The sequence below is a fragment of the Saccopteryx leptura genome, chromosome 10, assembly GCF_036850995.1.
Source record: "Saccopteryx leptura isolate mSacLep1 chromosome 10, mSacLep1_pri_phased_curated, whole genome shotgun sequence".
In the NCBI taxonomy this organism is placed as follows: domain Eukaryota; kingdom Metazoa; phylum Chordata; class Mammalia; order Chiroptera; family Emballonuridae; genus Saccopteryx; species Saccopteryx leptura.
The window spans coordinates 34,643,942-34,659,039 of record NC_089512.1 but is presented as its reverse complement, the minus strand read 5'-3'; the positions used below and the strand labels follow the sequence as shown (position 1 = coordinate 34,659,039).

The 15,098-nt window shown below is 41.6% G+C and overlaps 2 protein-coding genes across 3 annotated transcripts in view; one reads left to right on the top strand and one right to left on the bottom strand.

Annotated features, from left to right (window-relative positions):
• The window catches only part of PIK3R4 (phosphoinositide-3-kinase regulatory subunit 4), a 75,591-nt gene extending 65,946 nt beyond the window's left edge, over nucleotides 1-9,645 (top strand). For both annotated transcript variants that reach the window (XM_066351826.1, XM_066351825.1), the window contains exons 15-20: nucleotides 1,099-1,310; nucleotides 3,352-3,483; nucleotides 6,708-6,808; nucleotides 7,782-7,870; nucleotides 8,189-8,297; nucleotides 9,103-9,645. In XM_066351826.1, coding sequence (XP_066207923.1) covers nucleotides 1,099-1,310; nucleotides 3,352-3,483; nucleotides 6,708-6,808; nucleotides 7,782-7,870; nucleotides 8,189-8,297; nucleotides 9,103-9,273 — 814 coding nt within the window. In that variant the 3' untranslated portion in view covers nucleotides 9,274-9,645. The remainder of the gene's footprint in view (nucleotides 1-1,098; nucleotides 1,311-3,351; nucleotides 3,484-6,707; nucleotides 6,809-7,781; nucleotides 7,871-8,188; nucleotides 8,298-9,102) is intronic.
• A 1,079-nt stretch (nucleotides 9,646-10,724) lies between these two features.
• The window catches only part of COL6A6 (collagen type VI alpha 6 chain), a 123,030-nt gene continuing 118,656 nt past the window's right edge, over nucleotides 10,725-15,098 (bottom strand). Inside the window, exon 37 of the mRNA XM_066351823.1 lies at nucleotides 10,725-10,859. The gene's annotated coding sequence lies outside the window, so the exon portion shown is untranslated. The remainder of the gene's footprint in view (nucleotides 10,860-15,098) is intronic.

The following is a 15,098-nucleotide window of genomic DNA, read 5'->3' as shown; positions in this document are numbered from 1 at the left end:
AGATCAGTGGGTTGCCACAGGATGGGGTAGGGGCTGACGACAAAGGGGCTGCACAGGATCATTTTTGGGGTGTGAAATTGTTCTCTATGGTTCTCTGGTAGAAGATAAAATGGCTGTTCATTTGCTATTAAAATTTTTTTTTGCATGTATATTTGCATAGGATGGCTATACATAGAACTGTATACCACAGAAAGTGAATTTTACTATACCTAAATTAAAGAAAATAAATCACAATAGTATTAGGTAATAACTCAAAAAATAATGTAAATGTCCATGAGTCTGTACTATATAAATAAGTAAATGAACAAGTTAAATTTTTGTAGAAGTGACAGCTTTTCCTTATAGAAGAATTCTAATCTATGACTGTAGAAGGGATGAGGGAAATAGAAAGTTATCATTAGAACACCACAGGCATTTCCCCTAAATAATAGTTACATATGGAAAAATAGGAAGCTACAGTGGAGATTCCTGGCAAACACCACCTTAGCCAAATGATCAAGGTCAACACCACTAATATCAGGTATTCCCTCATATAAGCACTGAGAGGGCCAGTCCCTTCTGTGGCCTCCTTCCCAATAAAGCAGAAACTCAGTATTTGTGAGAACACCAGAGGCACACCCAAATTGAGGGACAGTCTATAAAGTAACCCACTACTCTCCCAAAAGGTCATGAGAGAAGCGGAAAGACTGAGGAGCTGTCAAATTGGAAGAGACTAAGGAGAAACGACAACTAAATTCCATGTGGTATTTTGGATCCTGGAATAGTTAAAGGACAGTAGTGGAAAAACTGATGAAATCCTTGTATGTCTGCACTTTACTAGCATTGTACCAACATCAATTTCTTAGTTTTGATAAAAGTTCTGTGGTTTTATAAGGTATTATTAACAGGGGAAGCTGGATGAAGGATATACAGGAATTCTATGTACCATTTGTATTTCTTCTTCAAGTCTAAAATAATTTTTAAAAAAAATTTCTTAGCTGTCATCCTGATGGGTCAGAGTTTTTATTCTTGACCATGATTAGGATATAAATTCATCTTAATGGAGACTGGTATGTTTTCAGTGACTGGGAAGTCTTTGCCTTTTGTGTATTTCTTTAGAATTCTAGACCAAAAGGAGGACGGCTGTGTCGTGGACATGCATCACTTCAACTCCGGGGCGCAGTCTGTGCTGGCCTACGCCACTGTGAATGGCTCTCTGGTTGGCTGGGACCTTCGGTCTTCCAGCAACGCGTGGATGTTGAAGCACGACTTGAAGTCGGGTCTCATAACTTCCTTTGCTGTGGACATCCACCAGTGCTGGCTCTGCATCGGTGAGCTTGCTCTCAAGCCACTGAGTTTTGAATGCCACTAGTGTCTGGAATTGTGTTCTTATGAAAGCATTTTCCTTTTTCTTTCCATCTTTTTTTATATATAATTTTTATAATCACTTGCAATTTAATTTCTTATTCATTAAAAAGCAAATTTGAAAGAGTGAAATTAGTATACCAGTGCATAAGACAATTTCTTATTTCTCTTTGTTCTGAAATGAGTCTTGTTATAATCAGTGTAGTGATCAGATTTGCTGGCATTGTCTCCTTCTGCCAGGGAAGCAGCAGGCCTGGTTTATGAATGAGTGTTTCAGTTTAGGTGGACTCGTTTTAAATCCCAGTAACCACAGGCAGGTTACTTCACTCCTCTGAGTTCTTCATCTTTAAATGGGGCTGATTCTTCAAGGGCAGCTGGGAGGCTTTGATGAGGTGAGAGCATCTCTCCTGGGCCTGGTGCAGGAGGGGAGCTGCAGGCTGACCCTGCCTTACCCTTCCTCTGGACCCCGCCCTCAGGGCCGAGATGTGCCAGGTGATCTTGCTTCTTTCCTGTTTTAGTTTCACATTTCCCCCATAGGGCTTTGAACCTGCCCCTCGAGAAGGTACCACATCTTTTCTTTCCCTACCTGACACTCTTTTTCAAAAGAACCTGCTGTGGGCCCTGGCCGGTTGGCTCAGCGGTAGAGCGTCGGTCTGGCGTGCAGGGGACCCAGGTTCGATTCCCGGCCAGGGCACATAGGAGAAGCGCCCATTTGCTTCTCCACCCCCCTCTCCTTCCTCTCTGTCTCTCTCTTCCCCTCCCGCAGCCGAGGCTCCATTGGAGCAAAGATGGCCCGGGCGCTGGGGATGGCTCCTTGGCCTCTGCCCCAGGCGCTAGAGTGGCTCTGGTCGCAACAGAGTGACGCCCCAGAGGGGCAGAGCATCGCCCCCTGGTGGGCAGAGCGTTGCCCCTGGTGGGCGTGCCGGGTGGATCCCGGTCGGGCGCTTGCGGGAGTCTGACTGTCTCCCCCGTTTCCAGCTTCAGAAAATAAAAAAAAAAAAAAAGAAGAACCTGCTGTGCTTAAATTTTGGTTTTTAAATTTCCCAACTTGCATTTATGATTGTGAAATAGCTACCCTTTCTTTTATTACTTTTTTATAGAGTTTATATGGAATGCATGATTTTTGCCTTTTGTGTGAAGAAACTGCACAGGTGCAGGAAGATGCAGGGCCAGGCCAAGAAGAGTAGACACTGAAGGCTTAGTGATGCAGCAGACGGCGGGGATGGCTCTGTGGCACCCTGGCCAGCTGCGAGGAAGGCAGCCAGTGCCACCTGTGCTATTTGAGCTGTTGTCCTGGTGGGCCAGGGTGACGAACAGAGGGACCCTGCTGCCCCTTTTGTTATTACCCATCCCGTCTCCTCTGGAATCAGAGACCAAGCTGCGAATGTGCTGTGCCTTGTCACAGCTAGCCAAGTGTTAGGGTAGACGGTCTTCTAGGATGGGGCATTCTTTCGGTGGGATTTGAGTTGTGGTCAGATGTGCAGGGACTCACTCCAGTTTCTGCTGTGATTGGACACCCATGCCTATCTCCAGAATGTTTTGTAGAAAAGAGCCTGTGAAAGTGATTGAAATCTGAGGATAGCTACAGAGCTCTTTGTCACTTTGGGGTTGATAGAATGATCATCACGTGCCAATAAACCCCTCTGGTGATTTAGGGCTTCTGAACAGTTTGAGTATCAAATTCAATTTGTCTCTTCTCTAGATTTTCTGTTTCTTTGTGGCCGCCTTTGTTAGTTAATAGCAGTGCCAGTAATTAATGAATTATTCATTTTCAATGTACATGTGTTAGACATTTCTGTAGTAGTATTATGATAAGCACTTTATATCTTTAGTTATTAAATAACAAGTATTATTTGAAGCTGGGAGACAGCTGCATGAGAAAAAAATCTTTTCTAAGTGACTAAGTCAGTTTTAAAACTGTAAATTCATACAAAGCTAATGTTACTATTTCTGTAAATTAACCTTATATGCTTTAATCATTAGATGGTAATCTTTTTTCTCTTTAAGGTACAAGCAGTGGTACCATGGCTTGTTGGGACATGAGGTTCCAGTTGCCAATTTCTAGCCACTGTCACCCTTCCAGGGCGCGGATCAGACGCCTGTCGATGCACCCTCTGTACCAGTCCTGGGTGATTGCAGGTAAATGGCGGCTGCCTTTCAGGTGTGGGGGCTTCTTAGTGCATAGTACCTGCTACCAAGGCTCCTGTGCTTCCAGAGTTTTTCTTTTACATGTGAACAGGTATTGCTGTACTTTGAATATCTCACTATCATTTTACAGTTATGTTAAAAAATAGTCTGATCAGTTACCACATCACCTTCCATTCCTGTCTGCACTGTTTCCCCTCCATTTGTTTTCTCTTACAGCCCATGTTTTTTTAATTGATTTTAACTTACTGTGTTTACATAGATTCAGGTGTCCCACTGAATACACGCCCCGTGCCCCTCCCCCCTCCCCTCCAGGACTTGCTTTTCTGCTCTCTATAACGCTGTGTTTTTGTTAAAGCTGCCACCGTGTTTCTAGAAATCCCAGAAACCTTGGCTCTTCCTTGTCAGTTGTCATTTCTTATCGATCTGTTTCTGTTGTAATTCTTGCAAACTTCCTTTCCCTTCCTTCCCCTTACAGGGCATTCAGATTTTCTTGTATGGATTCTTGGGCAGGACACTTGGGTATGTCTTTGAAACTCACTTTCCTCATCTGTAAAATGTGATTAAAAATATTTACCTCATAGAGTTGTACGAATTTGAGATAACACATATAAAGCACGTAGCCTGGGGCAGAATTCGTGCTTAATAAATATAGGTCTTGTTGTTGTTTCCTCACTGGACTTCTTGCATCTAGGCTCTCTCTGGTTCCTCTCACTCACAGTCCATCGCATACCAAGTGCAGTGGCCATGGACTTATCATTCGGTCAGTTGTTTTCTTTTCTGAAATATTTCCCTTGCCTGAATTCAAGGACATCTGTCTCTCAGTTCTCCTAGTCATTGATTTGCTGGTTCTCCATCTTTCTATCTGTCTATTTAAAATGTTCTCTAAGGGTTCTAGCCCTGGGCAGGTAGCTCAGTCAGTTGGAGCGTGGTCCCAGAGCACAGAGGTGGCCGGTTTGATTTCCTGGAAAGGGTACGTACAGGAATAGCTCGATGTTCCTGTCTCTTTCTCCCTGCCTCTTTCTCCAAAAAAAAAAAAAAAAAAGTTCCCTAAGAGTTCTAATAACCATCTCAATGAAAACCTGGCATGTCCAAATGGAACACTTGTGCGCTCACTGGCTCCTCCTCCACTGTCCTCTCAGTAAGTGGCAGCTCTTTCAGGCTGGGTGCTCGGAAAGAAACCTTGAGTTGTGCTCGAGTCTTGTCTTTCTTATGCCACCTCTAGTCTATCTGCCAATCAAATGTTCTATCTTAGAAGATACTCAGAATCTGACCACCTCTATCACTCTCCCTAGTCCAGACCACCATAATAATCTCTTGTCCTATTCATGCAATATCCTTGTAACTCCGTCCTTTTATCCTTACCTCTGAAGACTGTTCTTCTGCTCAATACCCGCCAGTGGCTTCTCATTCTGAGTAACAGCCACCCTCCTCCCGTGGCCCACAGGCTTTGTGAGATCTGCCACTGCTACTCCCTCTGACCTTTACCAGTCAGGGTTCCAACTGGAAACAGGTGGTAACCCCAAGGGTAGGATAATTTGAGAAGGATTTATTTTCAAAGGAACTACTTACAAAGGTGTGTATGGGTAGGTGCATCCTAACAGGCCATGTAGTAAAATAGGGCTGGTACCAGCAGATCAGCTGGAGGGGATGGTTAGTTTCCTGTGACTACTATAAGAAATTACCACAAACTGCTAGCTTGAAACACAGGTTTATTCTCTAACAGTTCTGGAGGCCAGAGTTCAAAATGTGTTTTCGCTGAGCCCAAATCAGGTGATGGTCAGGCCACATTCCCCATGGAGGCTCTAGGGGAGGATTCACCGACCGCTTCTTCCCTCCTCAAAGCTAGCACCGTAGCATTGTGCTTCATTGTGAGGGTTCCCCGACCGCTCCTTCCCTCCTCAGAGCTGCACCGTAGCATTGTGCTTCATTGTGAGGGTTCACCGACCGCTTCTTCCCTCCTCAAAGCTAGCACCGTAGCATTGTGCTTCATTGTCACACCTGCCTCCCTCTTCTAAGGACACTTGTGTTTCTATTCATGCCACACCTGGACAATCCAGGTTAAAGCCCTCTCCCATTGCAAGGTACTTAATCACATCTGCAAAGTCGCTTTTCCATATAAAGTAACATCCACAGGCTCCAGAGACTAGGACCTGGTTATTTTGAGGGCCATTTAGCTTACTGCAGGCCCAAACCATCCAGAATCTAGGTCACAGGAGCCTGTTCATGTGGCTCACGTGGGCCAGCCTAGCACGGTGGGTGGGCAGTGCCCAGCACTTCTGCCCTTTTCCTGCCACCTCCCAGCTCAGTCTGCTCCAGCCACTGGCTGCCTGGCCTTTCCTGGAGCTGAAAGCACGTTCCTGCTTCAAGGCATCCCAATGGTTTTGGTTCTTGTCTCCATTAGCATGTAGGTGCCATGGAACAGGGTGTTACTGGGAATTGTTTGCCTTCTTTTCCTCAGTGCCTAGGACAATGACTAGCTCATAGTAAGTATTGTTGGTTCAGGTAATAACAATGCAGCTGGGGTATCGTCACTCCCTCTGCTCAAAAACACCTAGAGAATGATGGCCGTTCCTCAGGCCAGCAGTGTCCTTTTCTGTACTCGCCCTTCCGCCTTCTGTCCCGTCTCTGCCTTCACCTCCCCCTCTTCGCTGTCACACTGTGCTGCCGCAGACCCTACTCCTGCTCCCCCAGAGCACACCGGGGTTTTGTCTTTGCTCAGTCCACTCTTTCTGCCTGAAGTGACTTACCCTAGGGAAGCCCCGGCACCGCCCGGCTGTACTTGTTCCTTCAGTCCCAGCGCATCTCCACGGGGCCTCGACTCTTGCCCCCTGGGTGTGATCTTTGCTTTCCTTGAGTTCAGGTGGAACTCAGTGCTTTTCTTTTTGCTCTCACTGTCTTATACTTCTTCCTGTTTCTAGACTGGAGGTTTTTTTGAGGGAAGACTCTTTTATGATTTGACTTTTCACCTCACAATTCTTTCCACTTGGTTAGACAAGACACCAGTAAATATTTACTGGTAATATTAAAAACATCTCTTTTTCCTTTCCAGTCTGGTGTGATAGAGTCACGAAGTTCTTTACAAGTGAGCATTTTTTGCTGGATGGGAAAAAAGAGAAATGGGTACAGGCTGACTTGGGTTATTTATTTACCGAGATGTGAATGTTATGAGTGCAGAGTTCTCGTCTGAGTAATGGTCTGGCCTTTGTTTCCCTCAGCTGTTCAGGGTAACAATGAAGTGTCCATGTGGGACATGGAAACTGGTGACAGAAGATTCACTCTCTGGGCCAGCAGTGCACCACCACTTTCTGAGTTACAGGTTTGACTCCAGTTTTTATTGTAAAGGCTAATATAATTTCCCATATCCCAGGTCCTTCCAGACATTTTAGCAAACATGGTATCAGTTGGGCTTTTAGGTTACATTTTAAGGAAGTATTAGGTGGCCGCTGCTGCTTGGGTGCTCTCATTTCCTTAGGCCATGTCCCTCATTGGGTATTTTGGTTGCTAGCTCCGTAAGGTTTGTGATACTTCAGAGCCCCACTAAAAATCTGGGTTAAATAGGAAAAGCCTAGATTGATGTTTAGATCATTAAAAAAATAGAACATGTCCCTCTTACACATACTTTTGTTTGTAATTGTTATGTTGCCAAGACAGGTAGGAAAGATTTTCTTTTTCTTTGCTTGTTGGGGTCCTTTTTATCCAACACAGAAAATTTTTAGGAGCTGAACAGTCTGCCTCCTTATTTAGAATGGTACAAAGCAAATGCACTTTGGCCCTGGCCAGTTTGCTCAGTGGTAGAGCATCAGCTCAGTGTGTGGATGTCCTGGGATCAATTCCTGGTCAGGGCACAGAGGAGAAGCACCCATCTGCTTCTCTATCACCACCCCCTCTCGCTTCTTTCTCCCTTCTCCTCCCACAGCCATAACTCAATTGGAGTGAGTTGGCCCCAGGCGCCGAGGATGGCTCCATGGCCTCTGCCTCAGGTGCTAAGAACAGCTAGCTCAGTTGCAGAGCAATGGAGCATCGTCCCCAGTGGGCTTTCCCAGTGGATCCCGGACAGGGCGCAGCGGGAGTCTGTCTGCCTCCCTTCCTCTCACTTTAAAAATGCATTTGCTTTTTTTTTTTTACGTCCTAAATAAAGAACTATATCAGACATACATATCAGTCTCTTATTTCTTTCATTAGGCAGGTGCTTATAAAGCCACTGACAACTGATTTAGCTCTGGGACTAGCATTGTCATTAATGGAACACACTAGTACCTTTTATTTGACTCATATTTCTTTCATTAAAGCCTTCTCCTCACAGTGTTCATGGTATCTACTGTAGTCCTGCAGATGGAAATCCTATCCTGTTAACAGCTGGCTCAGACATGAAAATAAGGTAGAGTATCTGGTAAAGACTACTTTATGCAACAATTAAAAAAGATCATAAAATGTGGATGGATGCTATGGTTAACACTGGTGTGTTATTTATTATGTATATTAACAATACTGTAATGTTCAAAGTCACCCATATCTTGCAAGGACAGCTGTTAATATTTCATGTGTAACTTATTTTGTAACTAATTTTATGCTGTTCTAGAAAAATTACTTTTCCTAATACAAAAGAAAATAAGCAGTGAATCGATAATGTAAGCCCGTGATCATTAGTTCCTCTCTTCTCCTTCAGAGTGATCACCATTCGTTTGCTCTTCCCTAGGTTTTGGGACTTGGCTTACCCAGAGCGGTCCTATGTTGTTGCAGGAAGCACTAGTTCCCCGTCTGTGTCCTACTACAGGAAGATCATTGAAGGCACTGAAGTTGTCCAGGTACAAGTAGTCTTTCTTCAACTTCTTTCTGTAGGTATAAAAATGGCTTTCACAAACATTAAGTTAAATAAGGGGCTTTGGCCAAGAGTGGCAGCGTTTCCTCAAGTTTAAGAAATATATATTTATTTTCTCTTGGCTTTTATGTGTTTTTTAAAGTTAAATTTTATTGAGGTATAAAAACATATCAAAAGTGCGTATATAAGTATACCACTTGAAGTAAGCACTTTATACCTTGCTCAGTCCTTCAAGGTACTTCCTTATAAAGTTGTCTTACTGTTTTCCTTAAGCTCATCAGCTAGCAAGCAGTAAAGCTGAGATTCAAACCTGGCTGTTGGGGCTCTAAAACTTGTCTTCAAGTTAGACAGAAACTTCACATGAGATAACATACCTGAGAGTGCCCAGGCCCGAGTCAGTGCCAGTAAGTGAAAGTGCTTCCTTCAGGGCAGGTGGTAATGAGCTCTAGAAATGCTGAACATCTGATATTTACTTCTCTGTTCTGGTCATTTTTACCTCTTAATTATATGCTTCCCCTTTTGACTTTGACAAAGGAAATATGTACAGTTTAGCCTGTTTATAAGTTTCCCATATTTGTAAGTGGCTCCTCGTGGAATCTAATGACTGGAGATCTCGAATGTCAGGTTGGACTCTTCCTGCATTTGCTCAATGTATCTATGAAAGCATGGCTACTCCATAAGAGGTATTAGCTTCAACAGCACATCCCCAAAGCAGGAGTACTTACAAGAGGCAGAATGTGGTACAGGCTTTTGATTTCTGGCTTTCTCCTTGATTTTTAACCATGAAACAGGAAATTCAGAATAAGCAGAAGGCAGGACCAAGTGATGACACGCCTCGGAGGGGCCCGGAGTCTCTGCCTGTGGGACATCACGACATCATCACAGATGTTGCCACGTTCCAGACAACACAGGGCTTTATTGTAACTGCTTCTAGAGATGGGATTGTTAAGGTATGGAAATGAAACCTAGGGAAATGTATAATTTGTATAAATATACTGTAACTTAAAAGGTATATTTAGAGACAGGTAGTGAGAATTGATCCCTTTGCTTAATATTCAAAATCATGTCTCTATAGTCATGTTTCATGATAAAAGAAATCCCACCCAAGGTGGTTAAAGAGGTTGCATGTGACTAGTACATGTGTACAAACCTCTGTGAGAATCAGCGGACAGTTTCGGGACTTTTATTGTATATGTCAGAGGTGAGGGATCTAGAATGCTAAGACTTACATGATCTCAGTTTACTTTGTGTTGAAAAAGATGGTTGTAAGCTATTACAATGTAAACACATTTTTGCTATTAAAAATGCTATTCAAAGCAGCTAATAAAACTGTATTCAAGCATTTTAAGGGTTTTCATTTCTTTTTGGTGGTGCTTTTAACAGTAAATCTTAGCAGAAGAATAAACTCTGTAGCAGCATTTGTTCAGAAGAAATGTTCTCAGTGTCACAAAGAATCAGTGACAGAACCAGGCCTTCCACTCAAATCTCTGGATAGCCAGTATTCTGCTCTGTCTGCTCCAGTCTTTCTTCCTGTGTTTTATAGCCTGCCTGGTTAGTTATTTAGTGCTGGAGAATTGATCTCCTGTGGATCAGCTCCCGAAAAACGTGCCTCTTCTTAGCCATCATTCTGGTTTATAGGCTCTACCATAAATTCTAACACTTGGCTCAACAGCTTGCTTTCATCCAGTATAGATTATGTATTAAATGCATGGAAAAGAAAGAAAAATAGAAGGATTAAACTTTGGCATGTTAACATGCCAAAAATTTATATTTTTAAAAGACCGAAATTGGCCTTTCCCAGTAAAATATAGGTTCAAGGTTGTTGATTATTGTTAGTACATGAACCTGATTCTCTCTCCACATTTAATTGTCACCCATTTGCAAAAGAGTTTATGGTATTCAAAATATTTTAGTTTGGAATTAGTTCCATGAATCTGTAAAACTAAAAATTGGAATAGAAAACCTGAGTCTGGGAAAAATACTACTTGTTTAAGAAATGCTTCAAAAATTTAAATTGCTATAATTATATAATATAGTTATGGTGCATGGCAGTTTTATGAATATGTCTGGGTTCATGATTCAATACACTTAGTGTTTGTTTATTTATTTATTTATTTATTTGGGGGGGGGGTGGAGAGAGAGAAGGGGGGAGGAGCAGGAATGTTCAACTCCCATATGTGCCTTGACCAGGCAAGCCCAGGGTTTTGAACCGGCGACCTCAGCATTCCAGGTCGACGCTTTATCCACTGCGCCACCACGGATCAGGCTACACTTAGTGTTTAAACAGGTAAACAACTAAAGCATCGGAAAATCCTGTTACTCAGAATGGTCAGGAATGGAGAAGTTCCTAGACGGTAGCCTAGGAACACCCCAGACTCACCTGTGTAGAGCAGTTTCTCCTGAGGAACTGAGGGCCGACTAACAGCTGCTTCACAATGAGAGCAGGACCACATGGAGAAGGTAGGAGAGACAGGAGCCCTACCCCACAGGCTGACTTGCAGCAGGGAGGGATAATCCTGGGGGGCCCGCATGGGCAGACTTGCCTGCGCTGAGACAGTGATAAAACGGTGATAAGACTATACATGAAAAAAATCTATTATATTTACTTACCCCAGGGTGCCTGCTAAACGGAACTGTGAGAACTGTCTGGAATCAGAGGTACCGATTTCAGTTGGGGCGTCTTTGTTTACGTTCCCCCTCCACCTACAGCGTGCTGGAGGGAGCCAGGTCCAAGCACCCTAGCTGGCCTGTAGTGCCTCCAGAGCTTTCCTGACCCACTCGGCCAGCACATGCTGCGGCTCTGGCCAGTGGCCTCCCAGCAAATGCCTGCTACATCCTTGGGCAGCCAGCCCTTGAGTCCCGGGCCCTGGGCCTCCTCAGCCAGCACCCAGGGCACCACACCCACCCACACAGCTCCAGCCTGGCAAAATCACCCAGCTCATGCTGTTTACATAGAGGTTGCTCCTATTCAAGGCCACTCCTTCAGGATCAGGAGAGAGCTGTTTTGTCTCATTCATAGCAACAAACACAAAGTCAAATTGAAAAGACAGAAGAAAATGTTTCAAATGAAGGAATAAGAAAAAATACAGGTTAAAAACTCAAATGAAACAGAGGTAAGGAGTGGGGAAGGTAACAGACTTCAGGTCCAGGAAGCACGGAGCTTTCCAAAATGAACCATGAACCTAACGAGAGCCAAGACATTGTCACAGACAAAGGAAATCCCATAAGGCTATCAACTGATTTCTCAGCAGAAGCTTTACAGGCCAGAAGGGAGTGGCAGGATGTACAGATATTTAAAAGTGCTGAAAGGAAAGAAACTACAATGTAGAATATTCTACCTGGAAAGGTTATCATTCAGAATTGAAAAAGAGATACAATTTCCCAGACAAGCAAAAACTAAAGGAGTTCCTCACTGGCTTTACAAGAAATAAAGGGTCTTTTTTAAGCAGAAAAATAAAGGCCATAACCAGAGATTTAAAATATATATATATGTGAAAATAAATTACACGGGTAAACAAATATATAGTAAAGGCACTAAATCAGTTACTTAAAAAGTTGTTATGAAGGTTAACGCCTGACCTGTGATGGTGCAGTGGATAGAGCATAGACCTGGGTTGCTGGTTCAAAGCATGGGGCTTGCCCGATCAGGGCACGAACAAGAAGCAACTACGACTTGATGCTTCTCACTCCTCCCCCTGCCCTTCTCTCTCTCTCTCTCAAATCAATAATTGAAATCTTTAAAAAAAAAGTTATGAAAGTTAAAAGACAAAAAATCAGAAAATCAACTATAATTACAATACTTAAGGGGCACACAACAAAAAGATATAAACTATGGCAGCAGATAACTGTAGGGGGAAGTAAAAATAGCATTTAGAATGTATTCAAACTTAGGCTCCTATCAGTTTAAACTGCACTGCTATACAGACTGATATAGATGAATCTCATGGTAGTGAGAAAACAAAAGGTACACAGAAAATAAAGAGAAAGGAATTCAAACATAACTTTAAACCCCAGCAAACCACAAAAGAAGAAAGGAACAGAGAACAACTACAGAAACTACCAAAAAAAAAAAAAAAGAACAGCAGTTAATATTTATCTATTATTCCTTTAAGTGTAAATGGAATAAGTGTTCCAATAAAAAGCTATAGGGTGGCTGAATGGATGATAAAATAAGACCCATATATATGCTACCTACAAGAGACTAACAGATTGAGAGGCACACACACTGACTGAAAGTGAAGGGACTGAAAAAAGATATTTCATGCAAATAGAAACAGAGGTCATATAAGAGAAAATAGTCTTTAAAACACACTGTAAAAAGAGATTAAGAAGAGCATTACACAGTGATAATGGGGTGAATCCTAGAAGGGGATATAACATTCATAAATATTTACAATTGCAATATAGGAGCATCTAAGTATAATATTAACAACCATAAAGGACATTGAGTCAATACAAATTGACAGAATACAATAATAGTAGAGGACTTTCATCAATGGCTAGCTCATCAACAAGGAAACAGTGGCCTTAAATGACACATTAGACAAGAAGGATATTAGAACAGAAGTAGATATTTATAGAACATTTCATCCCTAAACTGCAGAATACATGTTCTTTTCAAGTGGACATGGAACATTTTCTGGGACTGATTGCAGTAGGCCACAAAATAAGTCTCAATAAACTCATCTTCATGACTTAAATCATGTCAACTATATTTTATGCACAACGTGTTGGAACTAGAAATCACCAAGAAGGAAACAAACACATGGAGACTATACAAAGTGCTATTTAACACAAGTGGATCAAAGAAGAAATAAATATCTTGAGACATATGAAAATGGAAACAAAACTTTCTAAAAACCTATGGGATGCAGCAAAAGCAGTTATAAGAAGGAAATTTATAGCAATACAGGCTGGACTTTAAAAACAAGGAAAATCCCAGATAAACAATCTAACTTGACACCAAAAGGAACTAGAAAAAGAACAAAGCCCAAAGTGAGTAGAAGGAAGAAGATAATAAATAATAGAGTAGAAATAAAATAGAGACTAAAAGAAACGATCAATGAAACTAAGAGCTAATTCTTTAAAAAGATACATGAAATTGACAAACTGTTAGCCAGACTTATTAAGAAAATAACAGAGGTCTCAAATAAATGGAATCAGAAATGAAAGAGATGTTACAACTGACATCACAGAAATACAAAGGATCATAAAAGAATACCATACCAACAAATGGGACACTAGAAGAAATGGAAAATATTTCTAGAAAAATGCAACCTTCTGAGAATGAACAAGGGAAAAAATAGAAAATCTCAACAGACCGACCTTTCGTAACAAAAGTGAATCAGGAATCTAACACCCAGCAAAAAAAAAGTTCAGGACCAGATGGCTTCACAGATAAATTCCACCAGACATTTAAAGGAAAAGTTAATACCTGTACCTTTCAAACTATTCCAAAAAATGCAAGAGGAAGCAATACTTCTGAATCAGTTTTATAAAGCCAGCATTACCCTGAGACTGAAACCAGACAAGGATACTCAAAAATAACCCCCCCAAACAAACAAACAAAAAGAAATGACAATGTCCTTGATGGACATAGATGCAAAAATTCTCAACAAAAGGATCATACACCATGATCAAGTGGGATTTATTCCAGGGATGCAAGGATGGTTCAACATTCTAAACCAGTACACAATATACAATGTTAACAAAACCAAGAATAAAAATAGGGATAAAAATCATGATCATCCCAATAGATAAAAAGCATTTGACAAAATTCAACATCCATTTATGATAAAAGTCCTTAACAAAGTGGTTATAGAAGGCACATACCTCTACATAAAACTGCAAAATTAAAATCAGAAATCTGTTGTATTTCTGTACATTAGTAACAAGCTATCAGGAGGAGAGATTAAGGAAAAAATCCCATAATATATCCAAAGAAACCTGAAACACTAATTTGAAAGAATATACGCACCCCTATGTTCACTGCAGTGTTAGTTACAACAGCCAAGATTTGGAAGCAGCCCAAGTGTGACCACCAGTAGATGAATGGATAAAAAGCTGTGGTACATATACACAATGGAATACTAAGCCATAAATAAAAAGGAAATCTTACCTTTTGCAACGGCATGATGGGCCCGGAGATTATTATGCTAAGTGAAATAAGCCAGTCAGAGAAAGACAGGAACATATGATTTCACTTATATGTGGAATCTAATGAACAAAATAAACTAACAAATTAGAATCAGACTCATAGATAACAGAGAACAAATTGAAAGCTATCAGAGGGGATAGGAATTGGGGATTGGGGACTGAGTAAAAAAGGTGAAGAAATTAAGCAAAGAAAAAAATATACACACAGACAATACTTTGGGGATTGTAGGAGGGAAAAGGGTGAGGGAGGTGGAAGAGGGGAGGGGGATAGATGGTGATGGAGGGAGACTTGGGGTGGTGAACACACAGTGCAGTACAGATGACGCAGAATGGTGCACCTGAAACCTGTATAATTTTATTAACCAGTGTTACCCCAATAAATTCAATAAAAATGTAAAGTACAAAAGTTAAGAAAAATCCTATTTACAATTTCATCAAAAAGTATAAAAGGCCTAGGAATAAATTTAACCAATGAGCTGAAAGAACTGTACTCTGAAAAACTATAAGACATTGATGAAAGAAATGGAATATAACGCAAATAAATGGAAAGATATGCCATGTTCATGGATTGGAAGGATTAATACTGTAAAAATGTAGTCTACAGAGTCAATGCAATCCAAGTCAAAATACA